The 27643-nt window shown below is 39.7% G+C and overlaps 1 protein-coding gene across 2 annotated transcripts in view; it reads left to right on the top strand.

Annotated features, from left to right (window-relative positions):
* The window catches only part of MAGI3 (membrane associated guanylate kinase, WW and PDZ domain containing 3), a 296586-nt gene extending 273493 nt beyond the window's left edge, over window positions 1–23093 (top strand). The window contains exons 17-21 of one of the 2 annotated variants that reach the window (XM_006895704.1): window positions 4591–4693; window positions 5636–5759; window positions 6325–6468; window positions 20066–20204; window positions 22006–23093. In XM_006895704.1, coding sequence (XP_006895766.1) covers window positions 4591–4693; window positions 5636–5759; window positions 6325–6468; window positions 20066–20204; window positions 22006–23093 — 1598 coding nt within the window. Of the gene's footprint in view, window positions 1–4590; window positions 4694–5635; window positions 5760–6324; window positions 6469–20065; window positions 20205–21295; window positions 21389–22005 lie in introns of those variants that run through there. The other variant, XM_006895705.1, reaches the window with a different exon arrangement.
* The last annotated feature ends 4550 nt before the right edge of the window (window positions 23094–27643 follow it).

Here is a 27643-nt window from a genome sequence, read left to right as displayed (position 1 = left end):
TGCCCAATTTTTTGCCAGTCTCACTGACTCTGACACACCCTCCCCCATTACCCCAGTTACTGTGTCAGTGCATCTTATCTAGAGTCTTCCTCCTTACTCTCCTACAATGTCCCTCCACCCCTCCAAGCATGATGTCCCTCTCCAAGGATCCATCCCTCCTGGCCACATGTGCAAAGTTTGTGAAATGGAGCTACAGAATCCTAACCTCCAAGCAGAAACTTGGAGAAACCTTTTCCAAGACAGACTTGTTTGCTCTCTTGACATGAAGGCGTTGATTCTTCTGTCATCTTTAGTCATGCTTTATCAAGCTCTCTAATGCGTAGAAAGACCATGGCCTGAATCAGGATGACCTTAGTCTTCAGACTGACATCGTTGCTTCTCAGTACTCTGGAGAGGTCCCCGAGAGTAGATTTTCCCAATGTAATTCCTCTTTTCATTTACTGACTGCTGGTTCCAAGAATGTTGATTGCGCAGCTGAGCAAGGGGAAATTGTTAACAATCTCATTCTCTTTTCCCATCTGTTATGGTGCTGCCACTTGGCCCAGTGTTAGAGTCTTTGTCTTCTTGATGTTTGAGCTTCAATCCATATTGAGGACTACAGCCTTTGACCTTCTGCAGCAAGTGCTTCAGGTCTTCCTCAGTTTTGGCAAGCAAGATTGTATCATCTGCATAACACAAGTTATTGATGAGTCTTCGTAATACCACATTCCTCCTCTTAAATCCCAGTCTCCCAGATGATATGTTCTGCATTTTGATTAAAAGGGTATGGAGACAGGACACATCCCTGACACACTACGTTCCTGATTTTGAACAATGCAATGTTTGCTTGCTCTGTTATGAGGACTGCTTCCTAGTCTGAGTATAGGTTTTACATGAGCACAATCAAGTGTGCTTGGATTCCCATTCTTCTCAAGGTTAGCCGTAGTCATGATCCACACAGTCAAATGCCTTTGCACAGTTAGTGAAACACAGATAGATATCCCTCTGGTACCCCTTGCCTTCAGCCAAGATCCATCTGACACTGGCAATACTGATAATAATGCCTCTTCTAAACCCAGCTTGTATTTCTGGTAGTTCTCTGTTGATGTACTATTCCAGTCATTATAATCTTCATTAGGATTTTGTTTGCATGTGATATTGTTGGATAATTTTCACACTCTGTCAGGTCATCTTTTTTTTTTTTTTGAATGGGAATAAATACCGATCTCTTCCAGTAATTTGGCCAGATACTTTAGCACGCCAGAAACCTGATGAAGGGTCACCATGATTCAGTATCAGTTCAATGACAGTGAATTTTGGGTTGTTAAAGATAAAATTCCAAAAATATAAATGTAGTTGCAGGCTGGTGTCTGTGTTCCAGCATTCTTGGAGCCTGTCTTTATTGTCTGTAATGATTTATCAAGTATGAAGCGTGTGTCCTGGAACCCATTGGAAAGCATTGTTGCTAGGTATCATCAAATTAACTACCACTTGTAGAAGTCTCATAAACCACTGATCTGACCCTTGACCTATTCTGCCCCATCCTCATATCAGTCAGTTTTGTTAAGGTCTTCCTGTGATCCTCCCTCGTTGATCCTCTGCCTTATTCGGCATGATGTTCTCCTGAAGGACTAGTGAAAATATGCTTAAGTTATATAAGATAAAGTTTCACTATTCTTAACTCCTCTCTAGAGAACCTTGGTTGTGCTTTCTCCAAGACAGACTTGTTTGTTCTTTTGACAGTCCATGAGATATTCAGTACTCTTCTCCAACACCACAGCTCAAAAGCATTGATTCATCTATCATTCATACTCAGTGTCCAGTTTTCAAATATGTAGAAAGTAATTGAAAATAGCATGGCTTGGATCAGGCATATATTAGTCTTCTTTACATTCTGTTAGCAATGTTGTCTCATCTGCAAAACACAGGTCGTTGAAGAGTCTTCTTCCAGTCTTGATGCCACATTCTTCTTCATATAGTTCAATTTCTCAGATTATCTGCACAGATTGAATGGGTGTGGAGAAAGGATACAGCCCCTGACTCACACGTTCCCTGTTCTTAAACCGTTCAGTAGTGTTGCTTTGTACTGTTTGTACAACTCTTAGTCTTTGTCTAGGTTTTACATGTGCACAGTCAAGTGTTCTGGGATTCTCATTCTTCTCAGTTATTCATAATTTGTATGTTCAGTTTAGTCAAATATATAGTCCAGAAAACACAAGTAAACATCTTTCTGGTATTTTCTACTTTCAGCCAAGATCCATGTGACATCAGTAATGTCCTTTGTGCTATGTATCTCCTGAATCCAGCTTGAATTTTTGGCAGTTCCCTGCCAATGTACTATTCCTGCTGGTTTTTTAAAATAATATTCAGCAGTATTTTAGTTGCATGTTAATGATATTAATGATACTGCTTAATAATTTTTACAACTTGTAAGGCCACCTTTTTAAATGAGAATAAATATAGGCTCTCTTCTACTCAATTTATCTTACAGATTTCTTGGCATAGACTAGTGAGCATGTTGAGGGCTACATCTGAAACATGTCAGTTGGTACTCCATCAATCAATTCCTGAGTCTATGTGTTTTTTTTCCACTGTCTGCAGCTTGGACATCTTCCTTCAATACTGTTATTTCTCAGTCATGTTATGCTGCTTCCTGCAAAGGTTCATTGTTCATCCAATTCTTTTTGGTACAATAACTGTGTATTCCTTCCATCTTCTCTTGTTACTTCTTACATTATTCAGCCCTTTCCCATTGTTGTTGTTAGGTGCCATTGAGTCGAATATAACTCATAGGAACCTTGTGAACAATAGATTTGAATTCTGCCTTATTCTGTGCCGTCCTCACCATTTCTGATATACTTTAACATATTGCTGTAGTCACCATGTCAAGCATCTCAAAGAGGTCTTCCTCTCTTTTACTGACCCTCTACCTTCCCAAGCATGATATCCCTTTCCAAGGAATAACTTCTTCTTGCAATATATCCAAAGTATGAAAGATTAAGCTTGGCCATCCTGGTCCCCAAGGAGCACTCCCATAGGAGTTGCTCCTTTTGTTTGCCACAGGAGCTGTCCCATTTGAAAGACATACTTGTTTGTTCTTTTGGCAGTCTATGGGAAACTCAGTACTCTTCTCCAATACCACAACTCAAAGACATCAATTCTTCTGTCATCCTTAGTCATTGCCTACCTCTTATATGCATAACAAGTAACTGAAAAGACCATGGCCTGAATCTGACAAACCTTAGTCTTCAAACTGAAGTCATTACTCCTCGATATTTTGGAGAGGTCCCTCCAGTGCACTTGCCCAAAGCAATACCTCTTCTGATCTCCTGACTGCTAGTGCAAAGTATATTGACTGTAGATCCAAGTAAGAAGAAATGGATCCAAGTAAGATGAAATCATTGACAGTTTCAGTCCTTTCAACATCTATCATGATGTTGTCCGGTGGTAAAGACCTTTGTTTCCTTGATGTTGAGATGCAATCCATATTGAAAATTGTAGTCTTTGATCTTCTGTAATAAGCACCTCAGGGCTTCCTTGCTTTCAGCAAGCAAAGTTGTGTCATTGCATATAGAATCCTTCTGTTGAGTATTGCAAATTCAGGCTTCAATTTTTTTTTTTTTGGTTCATCTTGAGAAATGCTGAATGTTCTTCATTTTGGCTAATTCAGGCTCTTTGCACATTTGAATACTTTGTCTTCATGAGCTGCCCTTTGGAGTCTTTTCAGCTCTCTTCTTTCCTCTTATTTTGACTTCATTTCATTCAAGTGCAAGTTTAAGAGTCTTAATGACATCCATTTCGTCTTTACATCCATTTCGTCTTTCTTCCCTGTTTTGTAATAACTTTTTCCTGTCTTTCTGGATGATGCCCTTGATTTCATCCCACAACTCATCTTTTCCTCAATACTGTTCTTCAGTACATCAAATCTCTTCTTGAAATAGTTTTTAGATTCAGGTAAAATAGACTCAAGGTTGTATTTTGGTTCACATAGGCTTTTTTTTTTTCATCAGCTTCAGTTTGAACTTACACAGTAGTAATTGATGATTTGTTCCACAATCTGCCTTGCTTTGACTGCTGATTTTGAGCTTCTCCTTTGACTATAAGGAATCAGTCTCTTTCCTGTGTACTCCAGCAAGCAAGGTCCATATTTATAGTCACTGTTTGTGTTGTTTTTTTGTTTGGTTGGTTTTGTTTTAGGTTTTTTGTTTTTTTTAATAGGCCTTTGCGATGACTAAATAGTTCCTGGAGCTCTCTGTCTTGTGGGTTAAACACACACACACACACACACACACACACACACACAACTGTGTTGAGTGTGTTTATTTCTGATTTTGCTGTTGTGTGGATTACAGAATAAAGATGAAAGAAGGGAAATGTGTGCAATAGGAACCTGACTACTGTGCTCTTGAAACATAAACATTAATCAAAAGCCACAGGGAAAAATGTTAATGCTCCAATTCCAAATGGCTGGCAACAAAGGGCTGTTTTGTGCTGAGGTTGCTAAGTTGGTAAAACCATGACCATTTATTATTGTCTCACTGGTCATGGATTTACTTGTCCATCACATTTTTTGCACACAAGTTGTTTTTCTTTTCTTTCTCATTTGAACAGAGCATCATGGTCCACCGTCAGGAACCAACTCAGCCAGGCAAAGCCCGGCCCTGCAGCACAGACCCATGGGACAGTCACAGGCCAACCATGTTCCTGGGGACAGGTGAGCTGTTCTTCTTGGGTTTTTTGTATCTTCTCATTTCCTCAGTCTCCATCCCCTACAGTGGGATGTATAGCCCCTGTTCCCATACAGTGATGTAGATGCTGGTGAGGTCAGAATGAGAACTTGAGTGCCCTCCCTGTCTCTCCCTGCGCAGTCCACCTCCCATGCCTGCAGCCCTCTTCACAGCCCCCTCCCTGGGACACAATATCATTATCCAATCATGCCTGGCTTCTGGAGCTCAGAAAGGAGTCACAGCTTCTGTTGGTTCTGCATCTCTTGGTCTTCAAACCTTCGTCAAAGACTTCCTAGACCTTCAAAGAATATTTGTCTCAGCTACATGGGCGGGCACAGCTGTGTATATAACTATTTCTTCTTTTGTTGAACATTTTAGCCAGCCCTGTTTTTTAGAAACAAAATGTAGATTTCCAGAAATACAGTGTCTTCATAGGCTTAAGGTCAGTTCATCTGCCCTCTGGTTCAGTTACTTTAGGGAATTTTGGTGGCCTGATGGATAAAAAATTGAGCTGTCAACTCAAAAGTGGGTGGTTTGAATCCATCAGTTGCTCTATGGAGAAAGATGAGCAATCTCCTCCAGTGTGATTTGCAGCTTCTGAAAACCCAGTGGAGGGACATGTCTGGGTTGGTTCCAAGTCAATGGCAATCCGTTTTGTTGTAGTTCAGTTACGTGAGAGCAGTTTTTCCTCATGTCACAGCCCCCTTTAAAAACAACACAGACATGATGACAGTCTGTGCTGGGGTTAATGGCCAGGCTTTTGCATATTATCTCTCTGATTCTGGACCCCTTCTTCATAGCAGTTGCTCAGAAAGAGAATGGTGAGTCTTGGCTTTTAAAAGTAAAATAGAGACTAGTTTGCCTTTTTTTAGGCTCTTTTTCATTTTTTTTTCACACCCAAGAGTGGCTTATTTCTCTCTCTCTTGTAGAAGTGCCCTAGAAAGTGAAATTGGGAAAGATGTCTCCACTTACAGACACTCGTGGTCTGACCACAAGCACCTTGCCCAGCCGGACACCGCAATGATTTCAATTGTAGGCACTCGACACAATCAGGTAAACTCACTGTGCCCCCGCCCCCAGGGTGGACTGAGGATTTGAGTTACTAAATTATTGACACTGATGAAAATTAATTGCTACTGCGGTTCAGGTAAGTGTATGCAAATCTAACCATTTTTGAGGACCAATCACATGTTTGTCATTCTTTTAGATTTCATGAAAAACTATAAGGTGTGAGAGTTTATCTTATGGTGGAATATAAATTTACACCCATGTTTAAGTATTTTAAGGTAAACAGGATGTTTTAGCTAATGAAAGTAGATAGATTTCTGTTGCTGTTTCTGAGAAACTTAGTTATAATCTTTTTAAGGGAATCAATTTCCATAATCCCATTTCTCTGGTTGTTCAGTTGTACATTGACAAATGTTAAAAGATATGAAATCTTCCAATTAATTTAGGCTGCATCTTTAAAAATGAAGTAACTCTTCAAAACGTACATCCATATCTTAGTTCCAGACTTACCTAGAAATACATAGCAAAAGTCATTTCTTTAGTTATATATAAGTAATCTCTTTTCAAAATGTAAGTAAAGCTGTTCATGAGAACTTTTCTTTCTTTCTAGAGCCTTGGCTGTTACCCAGTGGAGTTGGAGAGGGGCTCCCGGGGCTTTGGGTTCAGCCTGCGAGGGGGAAAGGAGTACAATATGGGGCTGTTCATCCTGCGCCTTGCCGAGGACGGTCCTGCTATCAAGGACGGCAGGATTCATGTGAGTTGGCGTCTGTCTGCAGGTGTTAGTTCAGACTGCAGACTAGAAACTTCTGAAAGTAAAGGAATGCAAACACTGTAATCTCAGAAGCAGGATATTTCTAGCACCAGAACCTGGGAGCTCCGGTGGCCTAGTGGTAAGGAGCTACACTGCTAGTGGAAGGCATACAGTTCAAATCCAACAGTTGCTCTGTGAAAGAAAGAGAATTTCCTCTCATGTATACCAGCTGGAGAGTCAGCTGTAAGTTGGTTCCGACTTCACAGCATTTAACAATTAAATTCTTTCTCTTTTTTTTAAAATTTTATATTGGCTTACAAAATTAGTACATAGTGTTTCACACTTTTCTTCATTCACATTGTGTTTCATATAGTCATTCCATTCATTATTTTTTATAAAGTCAACCACAATTAGACCTTGCCCATCATTACCCTGTTGGTTCAGGTCGCCACTAGGTCCTTCACATTATCATCACCCTCCTCCCTCCACCACCAAACTGTGCAACCCTGAAAATAAAGAGCAGTTTTTACTTACACAGTCAATGTGTACAAGCAAAAGGATTAATTAAAAAATAATACCTTAATCTTAAACACATTAAAGTGTCATCCTTCCTCACTCAAAATGACCATGCACACATGACAGTTCAAAAGACGGTAATCAGAAAAAACGTGCAGAATAACCTGTTCTCGGGCATTGTGAATGGGTGGGATCTCAATAAAGAGAGATTGAAGGGAGAAGGCATTCCAGGCTGAAAAAACAAATAAAAGAGTAATACTAAGGACATATAAATCAGATATAAATAACAGAATGACCGTGTTTACCTGGAATTTAAGAAACACCTAGAGGAGTAGAGCTAAGAAACCCAGAGGAAAGAACAGAGCAGTTGGCGAGTCCATTACGAAGGGGCTGGACGGTGGGCACAGAGCCCTGGAGACAAGTGGCTGAGCATTCATTCAGCTGCTGTTAAGGGAAAGACTGAGACCTGGAACGCACCAGCATCGGAAATCATCTGTTAATAAAAGGCTTACCTAGATGACTGATGAAATTTGTTAAATGAATCTAAGGTGAAAGGAAGGGAAAAATAAAGGATAACTCAGAGGTTTTGCCACTTTGTTGCCTGTTGTTGTTGTTGTTCTATACTATCAAACTGGAACCGACTCATAGCTGACCCTCCAGTGGGTTTTCTGAGGCTGGAAATCAGGTGGGAAGGGCCTGCCTGTCTTTCTCCTGCAGAGCAACTGGAGGATTGGAACCGTGTGTGTTTGGATTGGCAGCACAACAGGCTTCCAGAACTCCCTCCCTGCCTGGCAGAGTCAAGTCTCAGATTATGACTCCTGCTCTCAAGTCTATTTAAAATAGAATTTGTACATTAAACCTAGTTAGATAAGATCGCTATCTAACATCAGTCAAATGTTTGTCTCAGTGTATAGTGTGTATATATAGTGTACCAGTCTATGCATAAAAAGCAGTAAAGAATTAGTTTCAGTACACTGAAACATCATTAGCATAATAGTAATAATAATGATAATGTTTTTAATCAAGTCACAATTTAATTGAACCCATTTGTTACTAGGAACTATTATACTTGAGAAACTTATATTTGAGGTAACTACCTCAAAATGTTAGTATATGAGGCTTTATGGAACTGGGTTCTTAACTACATATTTTTATGTAAGTCAGATGTTTGTAACCAGAGAACTCTGAAAAAACCATTTTGGAAGCCAAAGGGAGATAGATTTGGCAAAGACTGATGATATGATTAATTATACTCCTGTTGAGGTGGTGCTACTAGCTATTTGATCAGGTGTAGATGTTTAGGAGGCATTTAGAACCAGTGGTAGCAACCTAGATTACGACATTACTCAGATAAAGGTTGAAATTTCTGTGGTTGGTAAGATCATTAAAATTAGAGATAACTTAAGGATTAATGGGGCAATAACAGAACTTTGGACAAGGCTAGTCCTTGGCTGTTCAGAAGAAGCTGAGAAAACCGGGAGCATTATGAGAAGAAGAGGGACTCATAATCAAGTGCCATTCATCCATCTTACCAAGTTCTCTCAGATCTAACCTCAATTCACACTCTTTTTTTTTTAGCTTTTTTTTTTCTTTATTTCTTTCAGCTTGAGAAATAGAAAAATCAAGAACTATTGTTGGAAATTTTAGTGTATTATTTTAATAAGTATATATTATTGTTGTTATGTACTGTTGAGTCACCAGAGACCTATAGTGACCCTATGTATAACAGCTCTGAAGCCAGCCCTGTCCTGAGCCAGTCTCACTAAATCCAACACACCAATCCCCATTGCCCCAGTTACTGTATCAATCCATCTAATGCGGAGTCTTCCTCCACCCTTCTGAGCATGATGTCCTACTCCAAAGATTGGTCCCTCCTGGCCACCTGTCCAAAGTATGTGAGACAGAGTTTCAAAATCCTAGTCCCCGAGGAGACACTTGGTTTTATCCTCTCCAAGACAGATATATTTGTTTTCTTGGTAGTCCATGGTGTGTTCAAGACTCTTCTTCAGCACCACAACTCAAAGGCATTGATTCTTCTGTCTCTCTAATGCATAGCAAGTAATAGCAAAAACTATGGCCGGGATTAGGTGCACCTTGGTCTCTAGACTGACATCATTGCTTTTCATCATGCTGGTATACCTACCAAACCAAATCTGTACAGCTTTCCTGATTTTGAAGCATGCAGTGTTTCCTTGCTCTGTTCTGATGCCTGCTTCCTAGACAAAGTATAGATTTGCATAAGCACAATCAGGTGTTCTGAGATTCCCATTCTTCTCAGATCTAGCCACAGTTTGTTATAGTCCACATAGTAAAATGCCTTTGCATAGTCAATGAAACAGACAGACGTTCCTCTGATACTCTCTCCTTTCAGCTAAGATCTTATCTAAAATTGGATATAGTATCCTTAGTGCCACAGCCTTTTCTAAACCCAGCCTGTACACCTGGCAGTTCTCTATTGAGGAGCTGTTCCAGTTATTTTTAGATAATTTTCAGCAAGACCTTGCTTGCATGTGATATTATTGATATTGTTCAATAATTCCCACACTCTGTTCATACCTTTTTTTGGAATGAGAACAAAAATGGATCTCTTCCAGTCAGTTGGCCAGGTAGTTGTCCTCCAGATTTCTTGGCACAACTTGGTGAAACCGTCCAGGGCAATGTTTGTTTGTTGAAATATGTCAATTTCTATGCTGTCAATTCCTGGGGCCTTGTGTTTCGCCGATTCCTTCAGAGCAGCTTGAACCTCCTCCTTCATCACCACAGGGTCTTGATCATATGTGGTTTCATGAAATTCTCCTATATCAGCCAATTATTTTTGGTATAGTGACTCTGTGTTTTCCTTCCATCTTCTTTTGATGCTTCCTGGGTCAGTGAACATTCTTAATACTTAATACTTAAGTATTGCAACTCAAGGCTTGAATTTGTTCTTCAGTTCTTTCAGTGTAAGAAATGTTTGAGCAAGTTCATCACTTTTGATTTTCTGACTCCAACTCTGCATATTTTATTATAATACTTTGCTTTGTCTTCCAGTGCTGCCCTTTGAAATCTTCTGTTCAGCTTCTTAACATCTTAATTTCTTCCCTTTGCCTTGGCTTCTTGGTAATCTAGTGCAATATTCAGAGTCTCTTCTGACATCCATTTTGGCCCAGGAGGCTGGGCTCTATGAGGAGGAATGTGGCATCAGGATTGGAGGAAGACACCTCAACAACCTGCGCTATGCAGATGACACAAGCCTGCTTGCTGAAACTGAGGAGGACCTGAGGCATTTGCTACAGAAGGTCAAGGACTGGCGAGCTCTAGTGGCCTAGTGGCAGGAAACTGCACTGCAATCGCAGAGGTGCACGGTTCAAATCCACCAGATGCTCTGCTGAAGAAGAAGGAACAATCGCCTCCTGTACCAGTCGGATCCAATTTGATGGTACAAACATAAAATAAATAAATTAAAAAACAAAAAAAAAGGTCAAGGACTACAGCCTTCAATATGGATTGAAGCTCAACATCAAGAAGACAAAGATTCTCATCACTGAGCCATGGTGATAGACAGTGAAGAGATTGAAATTGTTAACAGCTTCAATTTGCTTGGCTCCATAATCATCACTCTTAGCACCAGCAGCCAGGAATTCAAAAGACTAATTTCATTGGGAAAATCTGTTGTCAGGGACTGTAGCACATTTCATAGCAATATTCAGCAGGGACTGTAGAGAAAGAGAGATGTTGGACAGAGAGTTGGCCTTGTTCTGTCTAATGCCTCTAGCTTGCAGTTCTGAAAGTTAGGTTTTTATGCCATTAGTCCATGCAGGGAGTAACCTTAGTCAGCGTCTCCCCGAGTCAGGGTTTCACCAATCAGAATGGTGATGTTTCTTCTTCAGATAAACACCTTGGGTCAGTGGACTTAACACAGCGTCCTCTATTTGTTCTTTTGGTAGTCCATGTGATATTCAGAAATCTTCTCCAATACCACAACTCAAAGGCATTGATTCTTTTTCTATCTCAATTCACATTCTTACAAAGATAGTTTAATAGAATGAGTTTGGAAATCAGACAGTAGACAAAGGTTCAGATTCTGGCTTCCCACTTTGGGGCTATATGCCACTGGGTTAACTCCTCTGAATCTTATGCTACTTTATCTGCTGAGTAAGGAAGTGTTATTTCACAACTTGTAAAATACACAGACCTGAGCACCAAACTAGGTACCAGCTGATTTTCACCCTGATCCCCAAGTGTGTTTCAGAGTAGAACTGTGTTCCATAGAGTTTTCAGTGTCAGATGTTTTTCAAGATGATCTCTAGACCTTGTTTCCAAAGACATCTCCAGTACACTAGACCTTCAACTTTTCAGTTAACAACCAAGAGAACTGGCCCCAGCCAGTGACTGTCAGTGAGCTCAGTAATCACTGAATAACTACTTCATTTCTTTATTTCTCTCTCTGGCTGAATATACTTCTTGAACCTTAGAAAGAGGAATTTAATGCACTGTTTGTAGGGATGACATATTTATTCCTGGTTTTCTTTGTCCTTTTTCTTTTAAATTTATTTGTGCCTTAACATTTTTTTTAAATTGTCTACTGGCAAGAAACTGTGCTGCAATCCTGAAAGCACATGATTTGAGGCCACCAGCTGCTCCATGGGAGAAGGATGGGCAGTCTCCTCTGGTGTGATTATCTGCCTCTGAAAACCCACCAGAGGGTCAGCTATGGCTTGGTTGCGACTCAACAGTACACCACAATAATAATTAAAGTATTAAAAAATCCAATTAAATAAGAAAAATCTCCAATATATAATTATAAAATAAATATTGGTTCCAAATATAACCCTTAGATGTGCTCATCTCAGTGAACAAATAAAAGACAAACAAACCTTAGAGTAGACAAACTATTTTTCTAAAAATGTGTCAGTCTCAGTCTCCATAAACATAGAAAATTTAGAATTCTTTGTTTTAAAATCACTTTCGTATCAAAAGCAAACTCTGAAGTTTGAAAATCAAAGCAAATAAATTATTACTACTCTGCCCTAAAAGATAAAATCTGCTCTAAAATTTAAGAAATCAGCTTTTCCAAGAAGAGACATTTTTTTCTGGCTACTAAATTATCAAAATATTTGGCTTGGTAAGGAAAACAAACAGGTCTTGTCCAAGAGAGGGTGAGACCAGGCTGCTCCTTGAAGGCAAGGTTTCTGTGGCTTAGTGTAGCAAACTGGACATATTGCAAGGAGGGACCAGTCCTTGGAGAGGGACATCATGCTTGGGAGGGTGGAGGGACAGCGCAGGAGGGAAAGGCCCTCAATGAAATGGATTGATTTAGTGACTAGGATAATGGACGTAGGTATGTGAGAGACAGTAAGATTGACACAGGACAGAGCAAGTTTTAGGGATGTTGTACGTCAGGTCACTATGAGTTGCAGGCGTCTTGATGGCGCATAACAACGACAAGGATCATGGGAGCTTCATATCAAATTTGTGCTAAATAAAATGTCTCTTCAATGACTGCTTACTCTGGTAACCACTGTTAAATGATTAGAGCAGCTAACACTTACACTGTGAAACCAACTGCACCCCACTCCCGCCTCTCTTACCTTCTCCTGTTCTTTTTCTCCTAGATAAACAACTGTACATTGTGTACAGTATCTAGAATTTTAATATTTTCAACACCTGATGTAGTGCTTTGAGCACTCATTCTTTGTACTATGTTTGTAGGTAATCCTTTGATACGATACTTGCATAAAGAGTGGAATGGATGGATGATACTTGAAGTTATGGAGATAGTTTTTTAAGCATTTTAAATTAAGCTCCAGCAATTTCTTTTGTGGAGACAGATCTTGGGATATGTGAACTCCTTAACAAACAATTGTTGTTGTTGATTGCCTTCATGTCAAGTATGACTCATAGAGACCCTATGAACAAAAGGCCTGAAGCCCTTCTACAACTATCAACATTTAGCAAAGTTCATAGAGTTTCTGGAGGTAAGTTGTTTAGGAAGTGGATGCTACTCCTGCTTCCAGTAGCAAACAATGCAGTAGTGAATCAGTAAAACAAGAAAATGCTAACTGTAGCATAGAAAAAGCTGTTTAGGATCATTGAAAGGATCCATAAATTTGACCAGTCTTAAATGATCTTTAAATCCAGTGAGGGTTCAGAGAGCCAGAGGGAAGGAACATGGAAATTAAGGAAATACAAAACCAGCTGAGTGGAAAAGGTTCATATTAGTGATAGTGTCTGATTTGGTTAAATATTTAAAATTGGACAGAGTTAGAAAATACTGAGTCTTGTATCGCCTAGGCAACATGTAATTTTCCAGAAAACATTTATTTTTACTTCTATGTAGAGAAAACTGTGTGAGCTAGACGACATCCTCCCTTACAACCTTCCCAGGGCCCCCCGCCCCCGACCTGTGGTCATAGTGTGAGCCCATTCTGTGTCTTAGGTCAATTCCATGTTTTACTACATCAGGCTGTGTCTCCATCAGATTGGATTCAATTCTTAATTGGCTGTAGGTCATATAAGGTTTGTGCTAGAAAAAGCAATATATAATTTAATACGTTTTTACTGAAAGTTGTTTTAAAATATATAAAACTGCCTAAAAAACGAATGACTTTCTTTTTCAAAGGAACATAATTTGTCTGAATCCTTTACTAGTTTTTTTCTTCTTTATGTTTTCCTAGCCTAATTTTTCTTTCCTTTTCACGTCTCCTTTCTTTCCCTCTCTTCTGTTCTCATCATTAATTTTTCTACTCAAATTTTTATTTACTGTATTTATCAAAAGATACATTTTCTGCTTTATTCTTTTTAAAAAATTTATTGTGCATTCAACTGAAGTTGTGTTTTCCTCATTCAGTGTTACACATTTTCCTCCCTGCCCTTCCTCCCTCCACTTGGCAGTGCACCTCCTCTTCCAGATTGTTGTCATGCATACAGTGCTTAATCATACATGCCATTCAGACAGCCCTTCCCCTCATCTGCTCCAATGCAGTGTTCATTATCTATCCAATCTGACTGCCTTCCACAGTACCTGTACCATTTTTCACTCCCACCAGCAGTGAATAAGGGTTCCAATCTCTCCATTACCTTGCCAGCATTTGTTATTTGCTGCCCTGTTGAACTTTGCTATTGTTGCTGGGGTGAGATGGTATCTCATACTTGTTTGATGGGCATCTCTCTGATAGCTAGAGATTTTGAACATTTCTTCTTGTCTGAATGTCATCTTTGATGAAGTGTCTCTACCTTGTGCCCATTTTACAATTGAGTTGTTTACCTTTTTCTTGTTGAGGTGATAGTGTATTTTATTCTTAATCATGTTTAAAGTAGCTTAAAAATTTAAATGTTTACACCGTCTTCTCAATGTTAGTCTTTCATTTTATGTAGTATAGAAATCTTTTCTTCTTCTGAACTGTGCCATAAATCTGATCCTCTTCCCAATGTGATTTAAAAGTTAATGAAAAATGACATCTGCTGGCAAACCTGTTCAATTACAAGGTTTATTGCCATTGATTTTTATTGGCTATCTATAGCTTTGGACAATGGATTTAAGCCTAAAACTATCATTAAAATAACCTTTGTAGTGGTTTATAAGACACTCCCAAAACGTGATCTAAAACGTTTTCTATCTTTTTATTTTTTTAATTATCGGCAGGATTATATATCTAGTATTAATAGAGTATCAGTAAATTCTTCAGTCGTTCATCCAGCAAATTATGGTCTTGGCTTTATTTCCCATTTGTTCTGGATAGTAAGTGTTCTATTAATTATGTTCAGTACTTTTCCTCATTCTGTTTATTTCTTATTGTCTTCTTTTGGTTATTTTTATAAAGAATGCTTTTTTCTTTTTTATATCAAATTCATCTCGTTTCTAATACTCTCATCTTTTTCCCTCCATAATGCAATAAAATTATTTCATAGTTTACCTTTTTTGCATTATATATGATAATATTGTGGTCTACTTTTAAATCTCCTTCATAGCAATTAACTTTCAATCATTTTTGAGAGTAAAACAGAAAATAAAGCAAGAACTGTTATTTATTTTTACTTTATTCATACTAATCATGTTTTATCCCAGTAAGTCTTCCCAGTAAGCCCACATGGAGGGTACTAATATTGTCCCTATTCAACAGATGAGGTAAAGGAGGCCACTCCTCAAGGAAGAAGTGGGGCCAGTGTGACTTCAAAGCCCAGTTTCCTAGTCACGGTCCTGTACTGCAGAGTTATCCCACCAGCCTTGCAAATAATCTTCTGAGTTCCTCTCTATTGTATTGTTCCTGAGTTGTTTTCAGTAAGCTGTTATAAATATTTGAATTGCTCTTTGGAATTTCAGTAGTAGTCTATTGTTCAGTCTTCCTGTTTTGAAGCTAATATCCTTCAATTGTTTTTCACTTTGAAATATATTTTAAAATCTAGAAGGATGTCATTACCATTAATCATTTATACTTTGCGAAATGATACTTGACTTTCCCATTTTTCCCCCTTTCTTTTTAAAATAACGAAAGACACTGTTTCTAATACAAAGTGGTGGTACCGAGGAAACCTAATCAGATCCCTAGTTTGTTATTTTTTTAATAGAAAAACTATTTTACACTAAAATCATTCAGTATGATTTTACATACTGAATTTCACATACTCATACTAATATAGTTTCCAAGCATAAGTCTTTACAGTTTTGATCAATAAATACACTTCATGGTTAAAAACCAGGAAAGATATATGCCAGGGATACATCCTATCTCCATGCCTGTTCAATTTATATGCAGAACAGATCATCCGGGAGGCTGGGCTCTATGAGGAAGAATATGACATCAGGATTGGAGGAAGACTCATCAACAGCCTGTGTTATGCAGATGACACAACCTTGCTTCCCAAAACTGAGGAGGATCTGAGACATTTGCTACAGAAGTTCAAGGACTGCAGCCTTCAATAGGGATTGAAACTCAACATCAAGAAAACAAAAATTTTGACCACTAGGCCAATTTGCAGCATCATAATAGATAGTGAAGAGAATGAGATTGTTAAAGCTTTAGCTTGCATGGCTCCATAATCAACACTCTTGGTACCAGCAGCCAGGATATCAAAAGACAAATTGCATTAGGAAAATGCTGTCATGTACCTCTCTAGAGTGCTAAAGAGCAATGATGTCAGTCTAGAAACTAAAGTGCACCTGATCCAGGCTTCTCACTTTCTTGCTATGCATCAGAAAGCTGGACAATTGACTATGCATGATAGAAGAAACAATGCCTTTTCTGCTGTGGTGCTGGAGAAGAGTATTGAATATACCATGGACTGCTGAGAGAATAAACACGTTCAACCTGGAGAGAGTGAAACCAGGCTTCTCCTTGGAGGCAGGGATTTTGAAACTCCATCTGACACACTTTGGAGAAGGACATCATGTTTGGAAGGGTGGAGGGACAGCGCAAGAGAGGAAGGCACTGAATGCGATGGATTGACTCAGCAACTGGGGTAATGGGGGTAGGTGTGTCAGAGACAGTGAGATTGGCTCAAGATAGAGCAGGGCTCAGAGTTACTGTACATAAGGTTGCTGTGAGTCGCAGGCAACTTGATGGCACTTAACAGCGGCAGCAGCTATCCCTTGTACAGATCATCTTGATCTAAATATATAGTGATGACCTGCAAATCTCAGTGGTTTATAACCAAAAACATGTGTTTCTCATTATACCCATATTGACTATGGCTTGGCTTCATCTATTTTTCCATATTTTCTTCGTTTTTGGTGTCAGCTAAAAACAGCCCTGATCTCTGTCTCCAGGCCCAGGGAGGAGAGCGGTGCTGGAGGCACTCACACCACGATGCTCACATTGCATTAGATCTGGGGTCCTGTCCTGTGAGGCTGGCTGGACAGCTAAATCATTCATTTCCCTCCACCCTCCCCCAAAACACAACATCCCTATTCTCTCAAAATGAACCTCTGGGTCTGCATATCACCAAGCTAGAGCCCGCTCGTAGTTGATCTTCCCGTTGGTTTTCAAGGGCAGTAGGTCACAAGAGGAGATTGCTCCTTTCTCCCTGGTGGCTGCGCACCGCCTGAGTAAGGCCGCTGGGCTGGCAGCACAGCTCCTTTCCACTAAGCCCCCAGAGCGCTTGCTGAATTCTAAATCTGCTTCTGGTAATTTCCCAGTATTTCCCTCATGTCAGTAGTGGGAGAAAGCTGGCATGTGAATGGTCTTCTGTGTTCAGGTCTGCTTAGTAAGCTTCATACTAGCTTCACTTCCGTGATCTCTTCCTTCTTCATCTTTCTATAAGGATGAAGGTCCCATCTGCAGGTCCCCATGCCTCAGCCCTGCAGGGAACATGAGTCCTCTTCACCAAGCAAAGCCATCAATCTGTAGCCATCCTGAAACTGAGCACACGGCGAAGGGCCCATTAAGAAACCACCATTTTCCTGCTCGTTCAGCCTTCCATGCAGCTGTGCTGTGACTGGGAGATTCGGGGTTCTGACCTCCTGGCCCGTGTTCCCAGGAAGGCCTTATGCCCTTTCGTGCTGCAGACCCACAGGCCGTCACTATCAAACACTATCCATCCTTACGATTTCAAACTATGGCTTCCAGAAACCTTTGTGTGCCCAGGACCATCTATAAACTTTTGCATTTGAATGACTTTGTTAAGTTGCATTATATAGTCATGTCTCCTGTAGGCTGTGTAGTTTCCTCGGCATATACGAGCAATACTTGGACAGCGTAAAGTCAGATGTTATGTTGTAGGTACATTTTCCTTGTTTTTAAGAAATGTCTTTGCTGTTAGTTCTGGACTTCCTTGGTTTAAAGGTGTGAGCTAACTGTCATGTTGGAGGAAGGGATGGTTTCACCTTTCAGTTTCTTTCTAACTGTATAGTTTGTGAATAAGATCTGTAGATGTCTGTACTTTCATACTTCCTAAATGTACATTCATAAATACTATGTTGTGAATGTCTTCCGGATACCTGAGGAAATGAACATCACTCTCTGTTGTCATTATTCTTTATCTTTAAACATGTTTTTATAATACCTTAAACTCTATTGCCTTTTAAATTAAACTAGAAGATAACCTTAGTATGCTTTCACATTATTGGTACTAATAATTTTTACTATTGACCATGAAAAACTGGAATCCCCCTCTGATGGTGGGAGAGTGAGGAGTCATGGGATTGGCCTCTGGGCCTTCTTACCCTTAGCCTCTCCATCCGATGGCCTTTATTTTGCATACAAATCTTCAACAGTCTTGGAAATCCTGATATTTCCTTCTTAGCATATCAGTATTTAAGAATATCGGTCAGGGAGCTAGTGGCAAGAAGCTGCACTGTAATCCCGAAGGCACAGAGTTCTAATTCACCAGATGCTGTGCTGGAGAGGGAGGGGCAATCTCCTCCTGTGCCAGTCAGATCCAACTCAACAGTACACCAGAAAAAAAGGGGGGGGGAAACCCCACAGTGAATATCTTCCATCTTTTAGTCTCCTATATTCTCTAACATGGTCATAACTTTGATGTCTCCTTTAAAATGCTAAGTTGCATTATGATTTATTTGTCCAGCCTAAATCTGTCAGTTTAGTCAAAGCCCAGGCAGTGGTGGTAACTGTCCATCTTAAATATTTCCTTTTCCACCCACCACTTTTCCTTTCGCTCTAAAGGACAAAAACTAAAGTGGCTAATTGTAAAGCCTTCTCCATCCTTCTCCACGCTTTCTGAAGTGTTCACCTGGTTTTTCTACATTCTTCTGAGACTCTTAATAATTGGCAGATTGACTCTGTATCTTCTGCACGTCTGCTGCTTCTTGTTTACCATCGATCAGAACTAACTTGTAGCTACCCACCCCCCACCGTGTCAGCAGGTTTTCAGAGGCTATAAATCCCATGAGAGATTGCCCATCTTTCTCCCATGGAGCAGCTGATGGATTCAAACTGCCCACCTCTGGGTTGACAGCACAGCTTCTTAGCACTACGCCACCAGAGCTCCCTCTTGTTTATCATCTAGTTGAACCAACCCATAGCTGACCCTCCAGCAGGTTTCTGAGACACTTAATCACGTGGGAGGAAGCTGTCCATCCTCCCATGGAGCACCTGGTGGATTTGAACTGCAGCTACTTACTGCTAGACCACCAGAGGTGGTGTCGGGGGATGGGGCTGTGACAGATAGACAGATGCCCCGTCATATAGTATGGGTACCCAGTACCACCACTGTGTGTGAGTCCAGCCCCACCCTCTGTTTCTTTTCACTAACTAATGGTCCTTCATGCCAGCCTTCAAAACTCACCAGTCATATCCATTTGCCACCAAACACTTTTTTCTGTATTTACTTAGATATGCATTCTTCCACTCCTTAGTGTGATACCTTGGATGTAGCCCCAACTTGAAGATTTTTTTTATCTGTCCACTGATGTTCTTGATTTTATTTCCTTTTTAAAAAGTTAAATATCTAAAAGTATTTAACATAGAAGATGTACTTTGTACTGCTACTTTACTTTCCTGCTACTCCAATGATAAAATTTAATATGTGCAAATATGTTCAAGTAAACATTCCCTGTAATTGTTAGATTGTGTCCAACCCTAAATTATTCTTGTTTTCCTATTTCAGAGTCATTAAGAGGCAGGTTTGTATGTTTGTAGATTTTCATCATGTTCAGTAAGATGTTGTCCATCTGTTGGCAGCCCTGAGGAAGGCATGGCAAGTTCTTCCTGAGAGTCAGAGATGAGGGGCCACTGCCCAGGTTTTAGGAAATAAATCCGAGTTCAAGTTTGAAAGTGATTCTGATAAGATAGATTGTTCGGATATGTTATTACCATTTGAATTGTTGACGAGACATCACCTCTTCCATCAACATTCAATGAAAACTTAGAATTTAAACCTGGATTTCAAGGTGTTCGGATTTCAAGATCCTGACTGACTGGGCAGATAAAACTTTCCAGTGTACAGTTTTTCTAAAGTAAATTACATCTCTCTTGATTGCCACCATCTATCCACTCACTCTTCTTCAGCTCTAGCATGACATACCATATGTAAATGAAATATTTTAACAATGAGAGAGTCCTTTAGCAGGCTTTGAGTTGAGAAGCTGAGTTGGAGGCAGATGCATAGAGTTTCATATTATTCCTCTGAATGGTTGTTCCCTGTCTAGGTTGGTGACCAGATTGTTGAAATCAACGGGGAGCCTACACAAGGCATCACACATACTCGAGCAATCGAACTCATTCAGGCTGGTGGGAATAAAGTTCTTCTTCTTTTGAGGCCAGGAACTGGCTTGATACCTGACCATGGTAAGTCAAGTAGCCAACTGGTAGCTGAAAAGTTGTGTTGCAGGGGAGGGGCCAGTAGAAAATCTGTGTCTATTTGGAGTGGATGGTAATTGATGAGCCAGATGCAGAGGTGGACCCCAGAACATCTAATACAATTCCACAGCATTGTTATAGTGGTCTGATCAAACAGGTGACTTCTGGCAGGAATTTTATTGGAGTAAAATATATTTATGCTTTTGTAGAGATAGGTGCCTGTAAAAAATAAGGACATTTATAGGCAAATAATACAAATGCCGTGTAAAGCATTTTAAATATCCTCTGGACTTCATTAGACTAAATAGGCAGCATTTACCCAAAAGCAAAGATAAGAAGATGGGGCTGGGGGGTGGGATGGAAGCTAGATCAGTGGAAACAGAACAGATAAAATGGAAATAATTAGAACACTGACACATTGTGAAAATGATAGTGGCTGACACAGAACAGTATGTATAAAAATAATTAAATGGGGGGAAAAATTATTAAATGGGAACCAAATTTGCTGTATAGACTTATATCTAAAATACAGTGTCTTTTTTATTTATTTCTTTAGAACATCCTAGCTTGCTTTCTTCCTTGGCTAATTACCAACAATTAATTAACCTTGGCTGTGTTACCAACATTTACTTATTTCCTTAAATTAAGATAAGCTTATTGATTAACAATTAGCAGGAAAATTTCAGGCTTTTCCAGGAACTTTTAAAAAAACAAGTGGAGAAAGGAGTTGGGCCTGGGGACCATGTCTGAACTCCTGTCCTCCTTCTAAACACCCTTCTTGTCTACAAGTCAGTCTTTGGGTTTGGGTTTTTTTTAGTTGTGTGTACTATAATAGGCATAAAGATTGTATTTAAGAACTAAATGCCCACTGAATACCTGCTCTGCACAGCTCCCCTTCGAGGGTTAAGTGTGGATGTGACCTCCTCCAGGCCCTCCAGGCTGTGATTCTCTGACTGTGTTATCTTCCACCATCTGCTTATAAATCATACGTTCCAGTGACATCTTTGCTAACTGCACTGTGATTTGATTTTTATTTTTTTTTTTAACATAGTCCTAGGCTTTTTCTCTTCCTTCTTCAGGTTTGGCTCCTTCCGGTCTGTGCTCCTACGTGAAACCTGAGCAGCATTAAGGCTTTCAGGGCTTTTCTTGGTCTATCCTTAAAAAGACTTGGTAAATTTGCATGTCTTGTCAATCTCTTCCTTCTTTTTTTTTCTTTTTAATTAAAAATGATACTATTAAATACATCCATCCTATCTTCTATACTTTTCCGTTTTCTTTTGACGTGAAATTTGATTGATAGCTTAACTCACCAAAATTATTTACAAGTGTCTGCGATTTTCATTCATGCTACCACAGTTTAGCTTCATTTATTAATAAGTAGTTTTGGCAGATTATTAAGCTATATCTATTAACAATCAATTATAAGCTTATCGGACCAGGTAATTTGGTCCAGTTTTCTTTTTTTTTCACTTGACATAATGAGTTCAGTGTTGGGCTCTACTACTTATAACTTATACATATGTTATTTATCTCATTAATTAAATGCATAAGTAATTGGATAAATAAATCCTGTTATGTTGTGCATATTAACAGCCCACCTTCCTATACAAGTACGAATGTCTGTGCACATCTGCCTATATATGCAGAAATACAAATGTGTATAAACTTCTAATATATACATGTGCAGGCTGTTTAAAAGTCAGTACAATTCAAAGTTCAGAACTTAGTGTTCCTATTCGTAATTCTAAAATGTAATAGTATTCCACTCATGTGGCTTTCTCTTTCTTAGGTGATTGGGATCTTACTAATCCTTCATCTTCAAATGTGATTTATGATGAGCAGTCGCCATTTCCCCCATCTTCACATTCTGCTTCCATATTTGAAGAGTCTCCTGTCCCGGTAATTGAAGAACCTTTAATGAGAGTTCAGATACGTGAAAAGGCAGAAGAACTAAAGGACATCATGCCTGAAAAGAAAAGCACTTTAAATGAAAATCAGTTTGAGATAAAACATCAGTCTCTTGCCCCAAAAAATGTGAATAAGAAGGATCCAGCCAATAGTCATGGGAGCAGTGAGAAGAAAAATCTATTGAAAGTAGAAAATGGTGTCACACGGAGAGGTAGATCTGCTAGTCCCAAAAAGTCAGCCAGTCGGTATTCCGAGGAACATGTGGAGAAGATGCCAGGCACTCTGAAAAATGACCCCAAGAGAAGGCCCAGAGAGCGCTCACTGAGCCCCAGGAAAGGGGAGAACAGAAGTCAGCAAAGCAGAGCCGGTTCTGGACAAGATCAGTGTGGGAGAAAGCAGCAGAGACGTGCAGGCAGCAAAGACCAGCTCGCTGCGGAAACCAAACCATTAGCCGGCGAGAGGCGCCACGCAGAGGGCCGTGCAAGTGACCACGCTGAGCAGAACCAGGAATGGCAAGAAAAACCCAGTGTCATCAGGAAAGATGCAAAGCCGAGTCAACCGGGTAAGCACAGAACACGGTCTCCAGAGAAGAAGGGCAAGCGGCTAGGTGAAAAGCCTCTTGCATCCAGAAAGGCTACAAGTCCTGACACTACTGGTAGAGTAGTAACGGAAAAGGAAAAGGGGAGGAAAGCAACCTTGGGAGAAATTAGTTCTAGCAAAGACCCAATAGGAGGAAATGTCAAACTGTCAGAAAAGCTGAAGCAGGAACCTGAAGACAGAATGCTTTTAAGCAAAATAGAAGATCACAAAGGGAAAGAACCAGAAGCAGCTGACAAAACCAGAGATGGTGCAGAGCTCAAACCTGAAAGCGGTTCCCCAGCTAAGAAAGCACCCATTACTCCAGGGCCCTGGAAGGTGCCGCGTGCCAATAAAGTCACAGGCACTGGTGTGCCAGAAAAACGGCTGTGACCTTTAGTGAAAAACATAGAAAAACAAGTTTTAATCTTTTCTTATTAAAAGCAGCATTTTAAAAAGTGTGTTCTTCCTTTCCCCTCAAAAGTTCTTACACACACCCAGATACACTTTAATTTGAGCATCCAGTTACCCAGGCTGCGTGAAGGGCCTTTAGGACTGCTGAGCGCCAGGCGCCCGCGGCTGCCTGTCCCTCGTCTCAGGAAGGAGCCGCCCAGGCTGCCCGCCCGGCTCCATGACTGTCTGCACAGGTGTCAATAATGACTGTGTGATCACAACTCACTTTGTATTTGTGCCAAGTTATCTGCTGTATCATGTCTCTTTTCTCCTTCTCACTCACAGTAATGAAGAAGCTCAGTTTGGCTCGGAAGTCGATACTCTCTATAGCATGTTGCATGTTTACAGAAATATTTGAGTCTTTGCAGAAGAAGAGATTGTTAGCTCATCATTTAAAGATAGCATTTGCCTCTTCTAATAGCTACTGACACTGTCCCTGTTTAAAAACAAAACCCCAAAACATCGCTACTTTAAGGGAAATAAAATTATATCTACACACACACATTGTCAAACATTGACACTTTCTTACAGCTTTATATTTTCATTTGGCTGGATAAAGTGTTTTAATTAACTATTAAAGATACTGCTTACAATTGAATGTTCCAAATGAGGACGTGCTTTAAGCAATGAAGAGTTTACCTCCTATTATGTTATCCAATCTTGATGTAGTTACTGCATCTCAGATACCCGATCCTAGTTCAGTTATTTTATTATAAAGTCACAAACAAGCATGTGGAAATACTGCTCATTCTTCTTGGGGGGAAAAAAAAACACGAAATTGCTATTTCAGGATAGTTTGGTCATTTCTGCTACTAAAGTCATTCACTCTTAATGCATAATATTTGAAAAAGTCTAGATACTATGTAGATTGTGTAAGGGGCGTACTAATCATGAACCTGGTCTCTGAGTCTGTTGCCAGAGGAAGCCTTCGGTCCCCTGGCGGCAGCTGCACCATTTGGATGTTTAGAAGTAGAACCCGGCTAAGGGCTCCCCACAGGGACAAAAAGGAAGGTTGACAGTACTTGCTGGATCTTACTTCATTTTCATTCCCAGCCATATTAATGTTCTTATTTTAAAACAAGGGGAAACTAGACCTCTGCTTTGTTTATACAGATTTCACAAGACTTTGTTCAAGTCCGATTAAAATTAAGCATATTTGTGAGAAGATGGAGAGTTTTTCACTCTGTAAACTAGATCCAGGTTTTCAGTCCTCTGAAGCAGCATTCAGTGGCATCTATAAATAATGAACTCTGCTGAAGACCATTCTGTGGAGTATTGAGCCTCCTTGTTCCGTCACCCGGGGCTCATCTTGTTGCGTGAAACCCATTATGTCCAGGTCCTTCCCTCCCAGAGTCTGACTGTGCGCTCCGTGTTACACCACCTCGATCAGTCCCAGTAGAGGCGTGCTCCCCAGAGGGAGATTTTTTTAACTTCCCTTTTCATCGGAATTATATTCACCCACATATTGTAACTACTTGAATAGAACAAAACTAGGAGGCTTGATAAATGCTAAGAATTTAGTACCACAGAAATGATTTATTTCCCCTCTAGTTCACAATTAGTGATACAGCTCCTATTTTTATTGTTACCTGTGGCATAACTCTGATGTCATATGTTGTCAGTCTGGTGTGGCTCTTCCTAAGTAACCTGTCATTGTACTAACTATATGCTGACTTAGAAATGTGGCCTTGGAATGCTAAGCAAAATATGGATGTACTGGTTGTAAATGTTTATATATTGTACAGTACCTTTATATATACATTTGAGGTTCTGATTAGAGAAAGAGATCTGTAAATCGCTCGTTATTTTTTATATAGATATTAAAAAAAAAAAAACCAAAAAAACAGTTCCTGGCCTGCCTTCTACTTTTGGATTCCTTTAATGCCGCTTTCTCTTTGTGCACCCGTCATGATCTGAGACCTCATATAGATTTTGTCCCTCCACATAATAAAAGGAAGACTCATGATGTTGACTTTGTATAGCTGCACTTTGGACTTTTATCTGTATATGAAAGTTGTAATTAGCTTGTATTTAATATCATACACAGTTTATTTTAAACTGTTCATTGTAAAAAAATTGCTGTACATAATAGGCTGCCAGAATAATATGCTACTTTCTATTATTAAGGAGAGAAGGCTTGTTGTAGGAAATTCAGTCACTGGATGGACATAGTCTAAATCCATTTACCACAACGTCATAAAACTCTTTATCAGACTTCAGCAGTTCACATGATTTTTAAATGCCACTTAATGTACTGTTGATAGTACTTAATGTTTAGGGTCACTGGTGGCACACAAGTTAAGTACTCAGCTGCAAAACCAAAAGGTGAGAGGTTCAAATCCATCAACGGCTCCCAGGCCGTGGTGACCTACCTGTAACAGAAATGTAAAGATTACTTCCTAGAAAACGCTCTGGGCAGTTCTCTGTCACGTGTGGTCTCTAGGAGATGGAATGGCTCAACGTGTTCAACAAGGGGCTTTTTAAATGAACTAACTTTATTCATTTAACTCTTGGTATGAATGAAACTTAAAACCCATTTCACAGTCAAGATTATGATCAACTTGAGAAAAATAAATTCATCAACTCATTAAAAATAGAAGGCAGGCGAGCTCCAGTGGCCTAGTGGCAAGACGCTCCACTGCAATCCCAGAGGTGAGAGGTTCGAATCGACCAGGTGCTCTGCTGGAGAAGGAGGGACAGTCTCCTCTTGTACCATTCAGATCCCATTTTACAATACACACACACACACACGCGCGCGCGCGCACACGCGCAAATCCTCCTTCCTGAGCCCCACAGTAAAGAGGTATGCTACAGTGTTTCTCCTGTGAAGCAACGGCTGCAAGAAGGTGGCAATAAAATTGTTTGTTGGTTGTTTTAGTGGCTTATTTTGTGTTGGGCACAAGAAGAAGAAAAGTTTTCAATGTTTTAAATGTCTCCATAACAACATTAAAAGCCTAAGGTCCTATCAACACTGTCTTACAGCCTGAATAAAGACAACCTTATGGACCACGTGTATTTTGAACACAGAAAACATTTCCTTTTTTATTTCAAGAGAGTATCTTAATTTTCCCCCAATATTAAAAAAGTTTATTTTTTCAAGCAATAAAAAATACACCTTGATACTCAGCTTATTAAACATGAGAAAATATGAATTTTACGGTATGTCCAATATTCAATAAGAGTATCCAAATAACTTAAGCTGAATGATAGTCTAACTTCCATAAAGGTATGTGTGATAAAGCCTTGAACTAAAGGACACTGGCCTGTCACAACATGTGACATTACAGTCGGGTATAAGAAACATATTGAGCAGCTTTTTATATCATTATGGCACATTCCAATGCCCAAAACACTATCCATTCTTTTTAAATAGTAACATGCATTTGTTGTTACGTACCTTCAAGTCAGGTACCACTGACAACCCCATAAACAACCTGGTCCTATCGTGCACCATTCTCACAATTTCCAGCATGTGCTCAAGCCTATTATTACAGTCATGGTGTCAATATATCTTAAGAGTCTTCATCTCTTTCTCTCACCGTATACATTTGGCAGAATGTTGTCTCTTCCAGGGTCTGGTCCCTCCTAACAGCAGGACCAAAGGATGTGAAACAACGTCAGCATCTTTGCCTCTCAAGAGCTCCCTAGTTTCACTTCTTCCGAGACTGATTTGTTAGTTCTTTTGACAATTTTTAAAATATTCAGTGCTCTTCTCCAACAACAAAACTCAAAGGCATAGATTTGTTTGTTTGTGATTGTTATTCACTCTCCAAGTTTCAGATGCATAGGAAGCAGCTGAAAATACTATTTCTTGAATCAGGTGCACCTTAGTCTTTAACATCATTGCTCTTTAAAAATTTGGAGAGGGCCGTGGCAACATATTTCCCTAATGCAACATATCTTTTCATTTGGCTGCTGCTACTATAGATGTTGATTGTGGATCCAAGTAAAATAGTTGGCAACTTCAATCTTTTCTCCTGTCATGATGTTGCCACTTGGTCAGTGGTGAAGATTTTTGTTTTCTTGATGTTGAGATGTAATCAATATTGAAGGCTGTAGTCTTTGATCTTCTTGCAACAAGTGTTTCAAGTTCCCTTCACTTTCTGCAAGAAAGGTTGTCCCAGCTTATAACAGAAGTTACTGATGTGTTTTCCTCCAATCCTAATGCCATTTTATTCAAATTGTCCAACTTCTCTCATGATTTGCTCAGCTTACACACTGAATAGGTATGGAGAAGTATTGAACTCTGACATAATCCTTTCCTAATTTTAAACTATGCAGTGTTCCTTTACTCTGTGTGGACAACATCTTCTTAGTCTAGGTATAAGTTTTACATAAGCACAATTAAGTGTTCTGAGATTACCATTCTTCTCAATGGTTGGCATAATTTTCTATAATCCATACAAACATCTCTGCATAGTCAACAAAACACAAACCTCATGGTCTCTCCTGAATCAACCTTGCATTTCTGGGAGCTCCCTGTTCTTTTC

The sequence above is a fragment of the Elephantulus edwardii genome, unplaced genomic scaffold (genome assembly GCF_000299155.1).
Source record: "Elephantulus edwardii isolate Elephantulus edwardi_28Jun2011 unplaced genomic scaffold, EleEdw1.0 scaffold00174, whole genome shotgun sequence".
Taxonomy (NCBI): domain Eukaryota; kingdom Metazoa; phylum Chordata; class Mammalia; order Macroscelidea; family Macroscelididae; genus Elephantulus; species Elephantulus edwardii.
The sequence above is the reverse complement of the archived record's forward strand: the minus strand, read 5'-3'. Positions and strand labels throughout refer to the sequence as shown.